Source organism: Chinchilla lanigera, unplaced genomic scaffold, assembly GCF_000276665.1.
Source record: "Chinchilla lanigera isolate Chin_1 unplaced genomic scaffold, ChiLan1.0 scaffold00052, whole genome shotgun sequence".
Lineage (NCBI taxonomy): Eukaryota > Metazoa > Chordata > Mammalia > Rodentia > Chinchillidae > Chinchilla > Chinchilla lanigera.
In genome coordinates, this window is record NW_004955453.1 from 8,585,278 (window position 1) to 8,604,256 (window position 18,979).

Genomic DNA, 18,979 nt, shown 5'->3' on the forward strand with positions numbered 1-18,979 from the left:
GCAAGACCAGCATCTAAGAAACATACTCGGGTCTCCCTGCAGAAAGATGTTACCTAAGTATAAATTCAAGGGAGCGAAGATCATTACAACCTTGACCCTAAAGATTTATGTACCAAGATCATAAGGATGCTGAGAATTGATATTCTGCATTTGATTGATTGTCTTCAGTATATACAGTCATAGTAATTTAAATCAAAATAAAATTTGGGTCATAACACATTTTACTTCAATTATGATTTTATCTTACATTTTGCATCATTCTTAGATTTGCTCTGCATTCATTGCTGGGTTTGAAATATAAACTGTAGTTGGTGAAATGTAGTGGCAGGATTCATTTAAATTACTTAAGATCCCTCTGTGATTTCTTATATTTGTGATTCTGCTCCTCTCACCGCCCCAATAATGCAAGCAAACCTAAAACTTCAGTAAGCTTTTTATGTATACAATTCTCCCACTGAGTACACACACACACGCACGCACACACACACAAACACACATACACACACACAACATACACATGCTCCCACTTACCTTTTCCTTATTCTTTCAGAATTCTAGTTGGACATCAAAATATACATTAATTATAAAACATTACAAAATTATGTTTTTAACATTTCAAAGGCTCTTGAAAAGAACTATTACCGATAAAGCATTGCTAGGTTTTTATCAATATAGATTACAAAAATCTCCTACTTCCTGTCATATTTGGTTTTATTGAGCAGCACAGTACTATTGCTGTCAATACCCTCACGAGGAAAACTACTCTAACAATAACTTGAGACACACACGCCTTTTTTCTCTCAGAAATATAATACTAAATTGATTGTTAAAGAAGAATCACATACTGTCAATTTTAGGAAGCATAAATAGGAATTTAAATATATAAAATATATGTGATACTTTCCTTTTTATTTATCTGTGGCAATATTTATATTCAACTAGCAAGTTACTTTTAAAAGATATATAGAATTATTTTAAACTTAAATTTCATCACCACAAAAATCGAATCACCTTATCCTCTACCCCCTGTATTTCCTGTTTCTTCCTTGAAAAAAGTATTTCAAAAAAAGAAGTGATCATAATTCTTTGGTCATGGAGTCATGATCAGTAAGAATTGGTATGAGGGTTATGCATGGATTATGACCCAAAACTGTAGTAACACGTTTGAAAAAAATAACAAGAAATATTTTTTCATTAATGGACTTAAACTGAAAAAGACTGGCATTTAATGTACTGAATTAGGTAAGCTGGTCTAGTTGAATGTTTATTTCTTTTTCTAGGGGAAAAAAATCACGCACATGAAAAGTTACTTGAAAACTGTATTGCAGTGACCACACCTCCTCTAACCTCGGCCTCTCAAGTGTAGTCATGCTCTTAAATTTTTGATTTCTTGTTCTTTCCCTTATCACAGTGAACCCTGGTCTCCTCCCATCAGATCAATGATGCAAGGACACATGTCCCGAAAGTCATTTCTGAAGGAAATGTCCTAACACCTTTCTCTGCAATCTGACTAACCATTGCTTATAATGGGTATAATCAAGAAGATACTGGAAAGGAAATTATATGAAACCAATGTAGCAGAAATGTTGGTGTCAGTATAACCTGGATGTACAAATTAACATCATATTTGCATTTATTTTTGGTCAAAACCTTCAAAATTTAAAAAGCTGTGGATATTCTTAATGAATATGACATTCAACTTCTACATTACTAGCACCAGATCATATATTATGTAGTTGAATATGATTTATAGCTGTGAGCTCTTATACAGAAGCCATTTGTGGGGAGGAGGAAAAAGAAAAGGGTTTTCAATGAAAAAATTAATAATAAAAGGCATCAAGGAATTACATATAAAAGAGATAACAAACCGGTTAATACCAAAATTATATCGTATAGTAAACTCGATATTTCTGTCATTTATATACGTATAGTGTGTATTGATTCAGGTGTCACCCCTAAACTAGTAAAATATTTACAATTTAATATCTTCTGGATTTAAAATAATCTGGGATAAATTAAGTGTGCCTTGATCTCAAGGACCTATACATTTCATCTTGAACTTGCCACAGGTAGGCACAGCTCCCTGTGGCGATGCACTCCCACGGAGAAAATATGCAACAATTAAATACCACGTGACCCAGTCCGCCTCCCTCTTCGTCTTAAGTGATGCGGAGTCCCGCGTCCTGCACACACTCATATGGCAGTATCCCAGAATACTGTTTGCTGTTTAGAATAGGGCGGAGGGCTGCACTTCTTCGCACCTGCGTTCTTCTTCCAGCTGGGGAGGATAGGCATGCTATCCTGTTTGCAAAGGCCCTTTTCCGTTTTCTGTCTAGCCTTTATTTCCTTGCATAAGCAACGCTTTTTCTCAATCATCTCAAGCATTGTATGGTCTCCATGAAACCACTGCATGCATGCCACCTAGCAGAAAAGAAAGAGTGAATACAGAAGGAAAACAATGGAATGAAAGCATGTTTTTCGCACTGTCCTATTAGTTGCTTAGCTGTTTGTATACATCCTTTAAAAGCTCTTAAAATGAATTGAGAAATGTAACAATTCTTAGAAAACAAAAATGAGAGCACAGAAATTTTGCATTTAAAATAGTAATCACCAGGGTGTTATTTATTTAATAAGAACTTGGGTAGGAATATTCTTTCTGATATATTCTAAAAGCTCACAGTATGGAAATACAACTTTTTATTTTACCTTTTCCAGCAATTTGCCAAAATCTGTCTATTACTTTCACTCTGGTCCCATAGTGTTATTCATCTGTGTGTCTAAATTCAAACTGAAATTACTTTTCAATGAGGTCTAAAATAAATATATGTTTAATGGTGTTAATATATATTTTCATTCTTGAAATACATTTTAGTTATTTGGGGTTTTTATAAATAGTGTGCAGCAAGACAAATATTCTTAATAGTTCTTTCAGCTAAAGTGATTTTCATTGTACACCATATGTTTGAAGGCAAACACATGATTCTCTGAAAAAGAAATTTTGCTATATTTTTGGGTGCTTTAGCAAATGTCTAGGTTAGTCACTGGCCTCTAAAATCACACAGACACAGATCCTAATTAGTTCCAGAAACTTCAGAAAAAGGATTCATCAGGTCACTTTCTTCACCAGAAGAAAGTCACTCTACATCGACATATACACAGGTATTGCTAGACAGTTAACACTGCTCCCAGATGTCATGGTACCGAGTCCATGAGTAACTGTCTTTGGAAACAAGTCGGTAACACAACGAAGCCAAGATAAAGAAGCTTACATTTAATTGTTTAAGAAAATACACCCTATGCCTTACAGGGTTGAAATAGCTCCCATGAAATCACTGAAGTTGGTGTTATAATTTTAGGATGATGAAGCACATGCTGATATAATATGTATTCTATATCAGATCTCATGCTAAGTTCTTTGCATGGTTTAATTCACTTATTCCTCACAATGATGCTCTGAAATAATTACTACAAAGCAACCCATAATGGTGAGTGAAATATCACTTAGAGGAACGGATAACTTACCCAAATTTACACAATCAACAAGAGGCAAAGTCAAAATTTAAAGCTAACCATCCACTGGTGCCTTTAACAACTATGGTTTACTGCCTTCCAATGTATGTAAAAACTGGAAAGAATTGGGAAGATAAAGTAGTATAATATCGTTAGTATACAGACAAGGAAATTAAGGTTTTAAGAAGGAAGATGTAGAGGTAGATATTGCTGAGGAGCATTCTCATGATTCCTTACCCACTAGGGAGAAGGAAGACCTAACGATAGAAAATGTGGATTCAAATCTTGAATGTGTCAAATTTCTCCTAGTCACTTCATTTCCTGGAAACTTTATCTGAATAACTTGTTGATAATACCTCACTTTCAGCAGCTGATGTGAAATGGGATAATGGGATATGAAGGTCAACTCATTTTTAAAACAGTGTAACATTGCCGGAATCACTTTATTCCAAATACTATGTAGTTTTCTGTACCAACACTTGATCTGGAATGTGGAAGAAGCCCTGTATGGGTTATTAAATACTTCCTTCTGCAATGCAAGTTAGGATTTATCTATCCATTACAACTAGAAAACTGAGTTTCAGAAAGTTTAATAACTTAGAGCAAAGTAATAGTCAAGTCTGACTTGAGAGTTAATATTTTTTTTCTATGGAAGTATATTCATTCAATCTCTTGAATTTTATTTGGAAATTACAGCATACTTAGTAGTTAAATGTTTTGAAACCCATTCAATTTGATACTCAATGTATTTTGTCCTGGTATTCTTCAGGTGGTACTCCATAGTGAAGCCAGAACTTAGTGGTATGGATTAGTTTATAACTCACTATCATTTTGCAGCCAAACCAAGCTGTTGATACTCATAGTTTTGGCTTATGTTTGCTACTCCTCCTACCTTCTGGGGAAAATTAATGATGGCTACCAAGATACATATAGTGATAGTTATTCTTATATGTATTGTTATTTCTAGGTGCTATTCAAATGAAAATATATGTATGACTTTGTAAATGAATAAAAATGTTTACCAAGTAACTGTCAAAATCAATGTGATAGTTATTGCTGTATATATCATCATTTCTAGGTGTTACTGAAATGTAAAAACATTTATGGCTTTGTAAATGAATAAAAATGCTTATCAAGTTACAGTCAAAATCAATGGTCTGGACTTAGAAACAAAAGGTGACATTTCTAGATGAACACGTTATAAATGCCTAAAATGATACAGAGTGCCTTGAAAGGATGCGCTATGTATATGCCTTTTGGTGTCTCCTCATCCTTAACTCAGGCTCTTGGATTTGAGAATTCAGATTTGAAATAAAATACTCAGTGTTCAGTTCATCTAATGAACAGTTTTGTCCCAAGAGAAGAAAGTCAAAATAGCTCAGAAATTTTTGAATGGCTTTCATAAGAGGATAATCTATGCAATAAAATACAGTAACTCTATTTTGGTGGAAATACAAGTGCAGTTTATTGAGTAACTACCAACTTTCATAATGGAACTTATAACAAAGAATTGTCAGAGAACATACCTTAATGCCATTCATCTCAGAGGTCTAATCATACAGTACAGAATTATAGGTTCTCAGTAAAATTTTATGAATTCGGTAAAAGCTGCCTTCATTGAATAGTTTTTGTTGCCTCTTAGAAAAACTCTCCAGATAATCTTAGTAAAATCTTATGTTGTTTTACACAAGTCAGTATAATGGAAAAACTTCTGCACTTCTGTAAGATGATATATCTTATACCATCACTTCTACATTTGCATTTTATTTACATGTCTATATGAACATTAAATCATTTATTACTTAATGTTTTTAGCATTTTTATGGTGTGAATCAATATGTATGGCTGCAAAATAATATTCTTTATTTTAGACATCACAAACAATATGTTTAGCATTTATATGAAGTGTGTTAAGATAGACCCGTAAAAGATTTCATCACTTTTCTGGATTTTTTAACAAAATTTTTCACTGTCTTATTAGAATATGATTGTAAAATTAAATTCTGTCTCCCCTGGCAGTTGAAAGAATTCTAAAGATCTACTATAACAATTTTGTGAAACAAAATCCCATAATTAATGGCCATTTCTTATCAATAAGTGAAATGCATTTATGATTTTGCCATGTAAAAGTATATATAGACACTGGAGGGTAAGAAGACTTACCCTCTGAGGCAAATGTTCAATTATTATGAATACACATATTTTGGACAATATTTTCATATTAATATGATTCAGAAACAATATTCTTGAATATTGTTCCTTCTGTGAAGGAAGTGAAACAAAAACCTCTATCCCAGTGTGTTTGTTATATAGTAAATACTTGTCAAAGAATATGGTACAGAAAAGGGAGAAGAATAACTTTATAGTGGAGACACATGTTCTACAGGATGGACATCAGTACCCTCACAAAATTGACATGCTGAACTTCTGACCTCCAAGGTGATGGTACCAAGCGGTGCAACTACCAGGAGGTGTTTATATCATGAGATCAATGATCTTATAGGAGAGGCTCAAGCCAGCTCTCTCTTCTATCCCACCATGTGAGGACACAGCAAGAAGCTGGAGATCTGTAACCTGGAAGAAGGTCGCACCTAAACTCAACCATACTGTACCTGCCTTTGATTTTCCCAGGCTCCAGAACTATGAGAAATAACTTTTACCTGTTTACTGATACCAAGTTTGATACTTTATAGAGGCACCCAAACAGAAAAGGCACCTGACAAATACCACCCTCAATAGTTGACCAACAGTGATAGGCCATGTCGACAGCAGGTGTCCTTGGTATAATGTTACAAGGAGGGTGGCGCTTTAACTTTGCCACCTTTCTCCTTCAAACTCCCATGTCTCTGCTCTAACCATTGTACAACAGACAAATCCAAATTAAGAGATACTGTACAGAATACCAGACTGGTAGTGCTGACTACTGTCAAGGTCACCTAAGATAAAGTCTGAAAAACTGTCACAATCTAGAGAAGCATAAGGAGACTCCATAACTAAAGGTATTAAACGTACTGTCCTACAAGGACAGTGGAGCAGAGAAAGATCTTTAGATAAAAGCTAAGAAAACTAGGAAGAAGTGTGAACTTCAGTTATAATGCATCAATATCAATTCACTAGTTGTAACTAATGACCCATAATAATGTAAAAAAAAATTAGATACAATGGGTGTGGTTATACATTCTTTGAAACTTTTTAAAATCTAAATTGTAAAAAGACATATTTTTTAAAAATCAAATGAAAATAGTACATTCTTCCTCCATGTGAGTTAAGTTTTATCTTTTATTTTTTAGAAGGAAACAACATACCATTATGGAACACATTAAATGTAATCATTGCAGTACTGTTAGTTGGGTGATGATAAAAAGTCATTTATCACTGAACATTCCATGTACATTGTATGAAAATTGGTACATAATTCATGTACATGTAATATGTGTACTCGAATATAATTCACTAACATGTTTTGTGTATATATGTTAGATTCACTAACATAGGTACACCAGTGCATCACCATCAGGAGCAGCAGAGTGAGAAGGAAATTTTAATTCACTTCAGTAATTATTTTCTCTTGGAAAAAATTTAAGTACTTCCTGAGGGCAAAATTAAATTTTCTTCATTGAACAAATAAATAGCAATGCAGTACAATAATCCATTTCTATAATATACATTTAAAAGTTATTCTTCCAAAGTGTGTAAATCATGAAGAGGAAAAACTCTCTGTAGTAACTACTTGAAGTATCTTAACCTTACAAAGGACATGAGACTAAAACCGTCATATCTTTGTTTTTATTTCTGTGCCTCAATTAGCATGTGAAAAAAATAATTTACCCCAGAGTCGAAGACTTAGGAGATAGAATGTAATGTTCAGAAACTACCTTATTAAGTGTAACAAAATTGAGTTCAGTAGGAAGTCTCAAACTTTATGAATATAATCTTATTTCTTCAACAAATAGACAGAACAATCAATACTATTGTTTGCATGATCAGGGGCAAATAATCTATCAGCCCTACATTGCTCTTTGTCAATTTATTCAATCTGGGTAGTTTGTGATATAAAAAGTTCTTATTCACTGTAGAGGAAGTATCAACTTCACCCTGGTCAAAAAGGAACCTGAAATGATCAAAACTCTTTGGATTTTTCTTTTTACTCCGCAGGAGAACATGGACAGCAGCAGTGAGGCATAACAGAGAAGAACACGAAGAGAGTGGGTGTGATGCAGAACATCTCTTTCAGGAATGTGGAGCTGACCAGACCCTCAAAACTGTGTTCTTCTCCTCTATGGGACTCCTTATAAGCCCTGAGGTTAACCAAGGGCTATTGCTCTTATCAAATATGTTCTTTCTCACCATTTTAATGGACTGAGCAGTTGATTCTTTGTTAATAAAACATACAGAAAAAGAAATATATAAGTTCCATGGAAGTTTTACATAGATCTCCATGATAGTGAGCAGAGGTTGGCAAACTGCATCTCACTAGTCAAATATAGCCCACTACCGGACTTTGTACAGCCCATAAATAAGATTTTTAAAAAATTAAGTTGGAAAAAAATCAAAAAACTATATTTGGTGATGCATGAAAATTACATGAAATTCCAATGGCAGTGTGTGTAAATAAGGTTTTTGGCATACTAACATGCTTATTTATTGGCAGATTATCTAAAGTGTAGAGTAGATGTGACAGAAATTATTTAGCTTCCAACCTGTAAAATATTTGCTCCTTACAGAAAAAAATTAATAACCTTGGAATTATGTTGTAAAATGAAAAATCTAACTCATAAAACAATAATTAACCATTTTACTGTTATGATCAGAGTGTCTAACAAGGTCAACTAAGTGGCATGCTAGAACTGTAAAATTGAGAAAACTAATTTTAATGGGTAAATTAAACACCAAACGTTAAATTTCCACTTATCTTCATCGCAATGAATAGTTACTGGATCAAACTATTGTTGCTCTATCATCATATTCTTTCCTAAATATGCTTTCAAATAAGTGAATGGAGAGTTGATCCTTAAAAAACTATCTTGTAGAACTGTCTGATAGAAGACATAAAAAGGATAATATCAATATTGGCACTATAAAAAGAGCTATAAAACAAAATGAAGAGCATTGATTTACAATACATACTTTTTTCGTACCAGCCTTGTCTCATTAAATAAATCCAAAATGATGAGAACTAGATTGGAAATCAATTCTGGCAATTAATTTAGATAAATTATTTGGCCACATTGACTATACATTTTATAATTCCATTATCATCATGAAAAGAAGAAGCTTGGGATTAAAGAAATGAAGTAGATAACCTGGCTTAAATTCTCTAGATCAGATTTAATGCGAGGTCAACCCCTTCTTTTAGTAAAACTGAAGTGATCATGAGTTACCTGGGAGGTGTCATTGGTGACAATATAAAAGTAAAAATTTATTTTGAAACCTTTCACCCCAATTTTAGTGAATAATATTTTATGTCTTTTTTTCCATCTATATTTTTGGAGGAAGTGGTTAACTTTCAAATCTATAGACAATAATTGTAGCCTTCAATAAACCTTTTGAAATTGAGATAATATAGAAACACAAGTGTCATAATATCTGCATTTCTCAGCATATTCACTAATACATTGCTTTATTAGTTATTAAATCACCAGCCTTTCAAATGATCCTCAAAAAAAGTAGTTCGTATTTTCTTTGAATGACTATGACCTACAGATCACTTAGAAATATGGAACTACTATGTATCACATAGAAATAATTTGCATTTTAGAAGCTCATAGGAGCATCTGAAAATCATCCTATTTTCATGGTCAGTATGTAGATGATACAGCCCAGCAGTGAGGAGCTTGGGCTGTGGTGAACACAGTGATTGACAGCCCTACCCTCTGTGTGAAGAGTAAGACTTGCCATGTGTAGCTTCTGGAGGGGACTAGATGGGAAAGAGCCACGATTAAGCTCAGTGCCTGTACACAGAGAGAGTGGCCTCTACAGTGAGTACAGCACATGCAGCACACAGCCAGCCATGAAGCTAGGTGGGCCACCACTGGCTCTCAGAAGGAAATAAACAACAAAAAAGCTTCTGAAATGATTGCAACCCTGAGGCAGAGGCTGTACCATTGACTGGCTCTTCCTGGTAGTAAAGGCTAGCAGAATTTAAAGTTCATATATTATAATCCTGTTAGGTGGGAGGAGAAAGGAAACACATCAGGCCCCTGGAAATGAAACCTGAAAGCAAACAGGAGAAGGTATCTTTGTACTGACAATGCAGATTTCAATCCACAATTAGTCCAAACAGACAAAGAAGCTAGCACTACAGATTGGTGAAAGAAACAATCCATTGAGAAGATATAATAATTATAATATATACATGTGTTGAATGTTGCTGAATCCAATTTCATAAACATAAAGGAACAAATAGATCCTAATGCAGTAATGATATATGACTTCAATATACCAATGTTATCAACAGATAGATTGGACAAAAAATTAACAAAAAATCATCATAGTGAAAATATACCATAGATAAAAGGGACTTAACAGGCATGTATAAAATATTTAATCCCAATTCAGAAATCACATTCTTTTCTTCTGTTTTTCTGTTTTGTTTTGTTTTGTTTTTTGTTTGTTTTTCTTCTGGTACTGGGAATTGAACTCATGACCTTGAGCTTGCCAGGCAGGCACTGTGCTGCTGAGCGAAATCCCCGGCCCTGGTTTTGTTTTTTTCTTTTTCTTTTTTTTTTTTGTGTGCCAAGAATTGAACTCACGACCCCATGCTTGCCAGGCAGGTGCTGTGCTATATCCTCAGCCCCAAAATCACATTCTTTTCATAAGATCAAAAATGTTCTATAAAGAAATGAAATGCTGCTATTAAATTTAATATTAGTATTTAAATTTTTAAAGCTGAAATAATTTCTTGTATAATCAAATCATAGTACAATGAAAGCTCAAATTAACAGCAAGAGAAACTACAGAGTCCATACAAATGTGCAGGAAAATTGAAAAACTCCCTTTAGAATGATTATTGGCTCATTAAAAAATGAAGGGAGAAATTGAAAAATTCCTAGAATCAAATAAAAATGAAAACACAACATTTAAGGGTCCATAGGACACAGTGAAGGCAGTCCTAAGAAAGATGCTTTTAGCTATGAATAATCATATTTTTAAAACATCAGAGAGATAACCAATGATAAATGCCATGGTAATAGAAAAATAAGAATAAACACAACTCATGCTCCATAGAAGGAAAGATGCAATAATGATGAGCACTGAAATTAGTGAAATAAATCCTAACAGAACAATGAAAAAGATCATGGGACTAGAGAGCTGATTCTTTGAGATGATGAAACCAGTAAACCCTTACTCAAATTAACTAAGGAAAGAGAGTAAAGATCTAAATAAATACACTTAAAGATGAAAAATGGGTCCTTACCACAGACAAAGTGGAAACTCAGAGTATCATTAGGAAATATTTTGAAAATCTATATTCCAATAATTGGGAAACTCTAGAAGAAATAGGTAAGTATCTACAAGGATATGACCTATCAAAATTCAACAAAGGTGATATGAACAATATGAACAGATCAATAATAAGCAATGATATTGAAGTATGAAAAGCAGATTGTCAGTAAAGAAATTCTCTACCGAATATTACCAGAAGTTGAAATAAGTAGCAGCAATGCTCCTCAAAATATTCTATGAAATAGAAAGGGAAGTATTGCTTCTAAACACATTATACAAGGCCAATATCACCCTGATTCCAAAACCATAATCTACATATTAAAGAAGAAAACTATAGACCAATATCTTCATGAATGTAAACATAACAGTTCTTAATACAACATTCCTAAATCTAATTCAACAAAAGGTCATATATCATAAACAATTTGATTTCATTGCAAGGATTCAAGGGTGGTTTAATATAGGCAAATCAATAAATGCAATGCATTTATTCATTTATTCAACATCATTCATAGAATCAAGGATAAAAATCAAACATATGCAGAAAAAAGCTCCTACAAAATTCAATACAAATCCTGATGAAACTAGGTAAAGAAGAATCATACCTTAATAAAATAAAGGATATATGAAGCAAATTCACAACCACGATTACACTGAATTGGGAGAAATAGAAAGCATTTCCCCTAAAACCAAGAAAAACATAAGAATATTCACTCTCACCATTTCTATTCAATATGGTGTTTGAAATTTTAGCCAGAGGAATTAGACAAAAGAAAAGAATTAAAAGGATACAAATGAGAAAGAAATATGTCAACTGTCCTTCTTTATAAATGATATCCCTTTCTTCAAAGAACCTAACGATTCTAGCAAAAGACTTATACATCTTAAATAAATTCAACAAGGTATCAGGATAGAAAATCAACATTAAAAATCAATAGCTAGTCTGTGTATCAATAATAAACTCATTGACAGAGAAATCAGGAAATAGTTCCATTCACAATAACTTCAAAATAAAACAAGATAAGGTAAAATAAAATGAAATACTTAGGACTCAACCTAACCAAAGAATTAATTTTCTCTACAGTGAAAATTATGAAATGCTAAAGAAAAAATTGGAGATAGTATAAGATAGAAAGATCTCCTATGTTTACAGGTCACCAGAATTAATATTATTAATGGCGTTATTACCAAAAGTGACCTATGGATTCAAGGCAGTCTTCATCAATATTAACGTCATTCTTCCCAGAACTAGAAAACAATCCTAAAGTTTATATGGAAGTACAAAATATTCTGAATAGATAAAGCAGTTCTAAGCAAAAATGCAATACTGGGCGTGTTAGAATATCCAAGTTTAATATACTACAGAGCCATAATAACAAAAACAGCATGGTACTGACCAAGTGAAATAGAATGGAGGGCCTAGAAATAAACCCACACAGATGCAGCCACCATATTCTTGGCAAAGAATACAAAAACATAGGCTGGAGAAGAGATAGTCTTTTTAAAAAGTGATGTTGCAAAACCTGGTCTTTCATATGCAGAAGATTGAAAATCAATTCCTGTTTCTTGCCTTATACAAAATCAACTCAAAATGGATTGAAGATCTAAGTGTAAGGCCTGTAACTTTGACACTGCTAGAAGAAATAACTCAAGGGGAAATAACTCAAGGTGCACCACAGTCAATGATTTTCTTACTAGAACTGCAATAGCTCATAAAATAATAGAAAGAATAAGCAAATAGAATTACATCAAATTTGAAAGTTTCTGCACAACAAAGGAAATAACGGTAAAGAAGTTACACAATATGAAAAAGATCTTCACCAGCTCTTTTCCAACAGAGGATTAATATCGTGAATACAAAAATAACTAAAAAAATTTAACTACAAAAGATCACAGTCCACAGAGGCCAATGAACTAAGGAAGAAATGCAAATGGCTAATAATTAAATGAAGAAGAATATTCAGCATCTTTAGCCATCAAGGAAACACGAGTCAAAATTACACTGAGAATTGTATCTCAGCTCAGTCGGAATGGGTATCATCAAGAATATTTCAAAAGAAAATAAATGATATCTAGGATGCAGAAAAAAAAGTATATATGCTGTTGGTTGGAATGTGTATTAGTACAGACACTACAGAAATCAGTATGGAGGCTCCTCAAAAAAATAAAAATAGATCTATTATATAATTGAGCTATACCATTCCTTGGTATACATATGAATTACAGTTAGCATATTTTATAAATTTTGGCATTTCCATGTTTATTGCAGCACAATTCACAAGAGTGAAGTTATGGAACCAACCTAATTGAGTATCAAGAGATGAAAGGATAAAGAAAATGTGATATACATATATATATATACATATACATATATACATATATATGTATATACACACACACACACAAGGAAGTACTATTCAGCTCTAAGTAGAACAAAGTCATGTCATTTGCAGGAAAATTGATGGAACTGGAGATCATCATGTTAAAGCAAAGAATGTCAAACTCAGACTATTACCACACATTATCCCTAATATGTAAAGTGAAATTATTTTAAAGTGGCATGAAAGTAGAAGGGAAACCATTAGACAAGCAGAAGGAAGTCCAATGGAAGAGTTTTAAAGTAGGGAGAGGTGGAAAAGAATATGATCAGAGGATGTCATATGCATGTGTAAAAATGCCACAAAGATACCTCATAGTCTGTGAAATTAATATGCATGTATAAAATAAATATATGTTAATAAAAGAAAAATATAATCCTATCCTAGGACTCATATAATTAGTCAATAAAATGCTGATTATATATAGTCAAAAGCTAAACTGCATGAAGATAATAGTAGAATATGAGGGGGTTTGTCATACCTGAGACTACTAATAAATAATGTATAAAATGCACAAGTTAAAAATTAATATTTATTTTAGAAATATAGATGCAATAAGAAGAAAATGGTGCTAAAAGTTGCAGTCAAATAATCTGTGTGACTGTACAATTATTGATAAACCCCATTTACGCAGCTTTGAAAAGTATAAATGTAAGATTAGAAAGATGAGTTTATACTGTTTCCTTATTTCCTGGTTCTTGCTATGTAGTTCAGACTGGCTTTGAACTCACTATGTAGTTCAGACTGGACTCAAATTCACACTGATCCTCCTGCCTCAGCCTCCCCAAAACAGATATGTATCACCACGCCTAGCCTTTTTGTTTTTTCTTATACATACACAGCAGCATGAAGTGATTTGAACTGAAATATGAGTGCAATATCAAACCAAGAAGAGAAATTTTCAACTTCGTTGGCCTGAATTTGACCTTGACCTTTCAGTATTGCTTCAGTGATGTTGTACAAGTTATATATCTTGTTTTTGTTGCTTGAGAAGCTATGAGCATTAAAGATTATATATAAGATATTCTTAGATTTTAGACTTTGATTACATTATTTGAAATAACAAACACCCTCAGTATAGCCTTAAGGATTTTCACACTTTTCTCACCTGCATTTTTTCCATCTTTTACTGTGATCTGTTGATTGAACGCTGTCTGTTATAATTCTTCCTCAGTTATCAGTGTGTTGACTTAAAGTGTGTGCTTTGTACAAGGATTACTTGTGAACTCTATACCTGAATTATGCACCAGAATTTCAGTATTTACCTCCCATATCTGTATTTGATTTTGATGCATAGATATATTGCCAAAATGAGAAAACTGATTTTAGAGTTCCTTGTCAGTGCAAAATCAGGGGTGAATATTAATTCCGGCCCTTCTCTTTCTAGATCTGTATTCTTCCCTTTACAGTGTCTGATCACCTAATTCAAAACATAATGGAAAAGACAACATGCTGTACTGTAAGCCACTTCCACCATTTCTTTGTGTGTATCTATGCTTACTCATATGATCAATGTTGTAAAATTCTCTTATCAAGAGGTCGGAAAGGTATAAGTTAATGTCTTTCAAATTGGCAGCTATAAAGAGTTTCAAGTTAACATCTGTTGTTCATTTTCTCTGTTTGTAGTGCTGAAAGAACCTAACCCTTCAATTTGATAATGGGGTGCTCTACAAGTGAAAACCATATATGAAGTCATTATCAAGTCAGGGGATATATTTCAACTACCACACTAAACAGTGACAATAAAGTTTATGACAAACTTTGTTGCTGTACTATGCATCATTATTTAATAACTACTATCCTATTTGTGTCTACCTATGTGTTTCCTTTTCTACTTCCTTAGAAGTCATTACAAAATGGATAACAAGGATATGATGTCATATTCATACCAGTTAGTAGTTGTAAACCCTGGAACTAACTATTTAACCTTTTTGAGACCTTGTTTCTTTATTCATAAAAGTGAAAATTATAAAACCCCAGGTTTGTTCAGAACATTGAATGTAATAATTTGATTTCTACTGATAAGTGAACACTATTAAAATACAAGTTCCTCTACCCTCAGTAGACTATGCTTTTGGAAGACAGAGCCTTTCTTGTTAGTCTTCATACCCTTTGCTTCTAGTATGGGGAAGTATGTAAAAATATTTATAAAACAACTGAATGAATAAACAAATAGATGACTACATGCATAATGGTTCCTGCGTTTTTTCAGGTAAATGTATATTTTGAAGTCCTTAATTCAATGACTGAGGTCATTATATTTTGGATCACTGATTCCAACAATATCTCCAATTGTACAAGGTTTAAAAATGTATTTCCTCAGATTTATGAATCAAAGGAGGCGTTTAACCTGAAACTCGGCTGTCAACACAATAGGAGTTACACCCTGGGAATTCCAAGGTATAACCAAGGACACCACTTTTTTCAGACGCTGGGCATAAATTCTTTGTTCTTCAGCTTACACTGAGTGACAAACCAGTGCTCCTTGAATCTTACTCTGACTCTAGATCTGAGGAAGATCGGATTTAGGAGGCCACAGTTTTCTCAGACTTCCTAGGCGATTCTGATGAAATGTAAAGAGGTGCAGAAACCAAGTAGAAACAGGAAGGAGGTTATATGAAGTATATTAAGTCAAGGTGACACAGAACTATTCCCTCCAGTCCAGACACTTCCCATTCTCTGTCCATACTTACAAAGTACGGCATACAAGTAGAGAAGCAATGGAGGTTTTGGAAGGAGGAATTAGATATTTGTCTGGGCAAATTATTGCAAATACAGGCCATCATAAGCATACTTACACATATATGTAAATATTACACATATGTGATTTGACTTTTGCCACTTCCTATAGGACTTTTAGCTCCAATATCACTAAAAAATAAAGTTATACAATTTATGTTGTTTATTAATTAATTTCTCATTGACAGAAGAATATGTCAATAATGTCACTCTAGAGAAGATCAAAGAGCTACTGAATCCCACATCTTGAGATTCATGATGGTTGTAAAATGAATGAGTTCAAAATATTGTTCAGTGACTTCAAAAAGTTTTAAACAAGTTGGTGAGTTATATGCACTTTTGATTTCTGCCCTTGGGGTGAAGGAATATTGAAATCTACATAATAGTCATAATAACATCAATGATATAATAATACCAGAAACCATGATTAATTACATAGAACTATGATTGAAGCACTCTTTAGGCAGAGTGTGTATCAGTTTCTTTAAGCTTCATAAATTAAGTATGCTTTGTTACTACTTTTTAGATGATCAAATGAAACTTGAAAAGATGAGATAACACCTGAACTGTGATGGTACTGATAGAAGGAAGAATTGGAATTCAAATTCAAGGTTCAGAATACCAAGGGCTAAAGTCCTGGGATTTATTACTACAGTAAATTGTCAGTTTCATAGTGATTAAAGCAGCCCATAGTGGCAACATACACACGCACACACACATGCACACACACACACTGGTAGCTTCACTTGGTAAATTGCACAATTAATTAACAGTGGTAAAAATTGCTGTTGGAAGATGACAGGATTTATATACTACAAAACCTTGGAGAAGAGATGAAAATCTGATTAAATTATTTGTTAATATTGGCATCACTACTATACTACTTACATTATTATTGAGGTCAAGGGCATAATAGCTGCAGCTTTGCCCACCAGTGGGCAAGTTACTCCGTGTGCACTGTGCCTGCCCCATTTTATGTTAGCCCTGCAATAACACTGTGATCTTCATTTTCTAGGGGAGAAAAATTAAGTTTAGAAGAGATTACAACTAATTTTTCAGTCTTTGAAAACAGACCTCACTCTTGGTATGAAAAGGAAAGATCAATAGAGCAGAAGATAACACCTTCCCTCCCCTAGGTTGTAAGATCAGCTTTCTTACTCTAGTCCACAAGCGTACACTTAGAGGACACCAGAAAGTTTTCACTGTTGTTAACATCAAAGGTTGACTCACAAGGGTAGCTCTTTGCTCTTCACTTTCCCTGTCTCCTGGCGTCCTGTTTAAAGAGGTTGTTACTAGGCTGGGCATGATGGTACCTGCCTGTAATCCCAGCCATCTGCGAGACTAAGGCAGGAAGATTATAAATTTGAGTCCAGCCTGGACAACGAGGTGACTTAGGATGACAAAATATTTTTTTAAATAAATAAATAAATAGGGCTGGGGATTTAGCTCAGTGGCACAGCGCCTGTCTGGCAAGCACAAGGTCATGAGTTCGACTCCCGGTACCGGAAAAAAAACAAAAACAAAACAAAACAAAAAAACAATTATTGGAGATGTAGCTCAGTGTGAAGGCCCTGAGTTTAACCCTCAGTAAAATAAATAAATTTAATGTAATAAAGTACCCTGAAGACAATGTGTCTAACTAGTGAATAATTGTAATTACAATAAGAACAACAATATATTTTTACTACATAACAATAGCCGCATCTCATCTCAGCTCCAAATCACCTAGTCATTACTGGTACCTCCATAAAACTATGTAAAGTTTGGCCACACGCAGCCTGCTCTGCCTCCTGATCAAAGGAAGTTCCACTGAAGCTACTCTTACTTATTTTATTAGCTGCACTCCCATAGCAACAAATAGAATACTTCCACACATATTTATACATCTCCAAGTATTTTTGCACTTGTAGCAAGAAGATAATATCTCATAACTAAGTTGGACAAAAATGTTAGCTGATATATGGAATTTTAATATGAGAGAAGGCTGATTAGAACAAAACAAAACAAAAATAAACAACAAAAATATCATTTCAGAGGTTGGGAGGGTGGGGTGGAGGAAATGATAGGGAGAGGCTTATCCATAAGTACTAATTACAGTTTAATAGAAGCAAAAAGATTCTGTGTGCTGTCAAGGTGACTACACATAATTATATACTATGTATCTCAAAAAACTAGTAGAAAGAACGTTGAATGGTTTTGAATATTAAATAAGCAACAGGTAGATGACTTGGGAGACAGACATATGTAACTTAAACACTTAGAAGGTATACATCTAATTGTATGAGGCATCCACTATTGTACACAATTTTCGGTTTTAGGTGTCACTTTCAAAAATTAAATAAAAATTAGAAAATAATTGAGAGAACAATAAAGAATTTTAGAAAATAACTGCAAGATGACCAGTGAAGGCAAACCACTTGTGGGAAGAGTACATCAAATTTGTACCTCTTTGAACCGAATGCACTGTGCAAACTGACAAGCACAAATGATTTTATTTTATTTAACTCATATTGTCTGGTGAAAGTCTACTATCAAATGCACAGGAGAAGTTCATCCATTCAATAGTGTACCATCCGTGCAGGTGTGAGTAGCATGGCATTTTCATTTTGTACAAGTTCCCAAGAGTAGTAAGTGGACTATTCTCTGCAAATGTATAGAAAAACAGGAAATAACTGTGAAATAATACTGCATGATGAAGGGCTGATTTGTGATTTAATTCTTACATGTCTGAAATTAACTGAAAGTTCTACTGAGTTAACTTACATAAGCTGTCAAAGAAATTTTATATAGGCTCAAATAAAATATAACAAGATATTTACTGATTACAAGGCAATATGAAGTTTCATAGGAAAGTTGATCCATGTTAAAATGTTATGAAATAAAATCAAGTCTCTTACCACAGGCAG

General features: G+C 33.5%; 1 protein-coding gene across 1 annotated transcript in view; it reads right to left on the bottom strand.

Annotated features, from left to right (window-relative positions):
* Positions 1-570: 570 nt before the first annotated feature.
* Nyap2 (neuronal tyrosine-phosphorylated phosphoinositide-3-kinase adaptor 2) overlaps positions 571-18,979 on the bottom strand; it is a 273,570-nt gene continuing 255,161 nt past the window's right edge. The window contains exon 8 of the mRNA XM_013519763.1: positions 571-2,421. Coding sequence (XP_013375217.1) covers positions 2,194-2,421 — 228 coding nt within the window. The 3' untranslated portion in view covers positions 571-2,193. The remainder of the gene's footprint in view (positions 2,422-18,979) is intronic.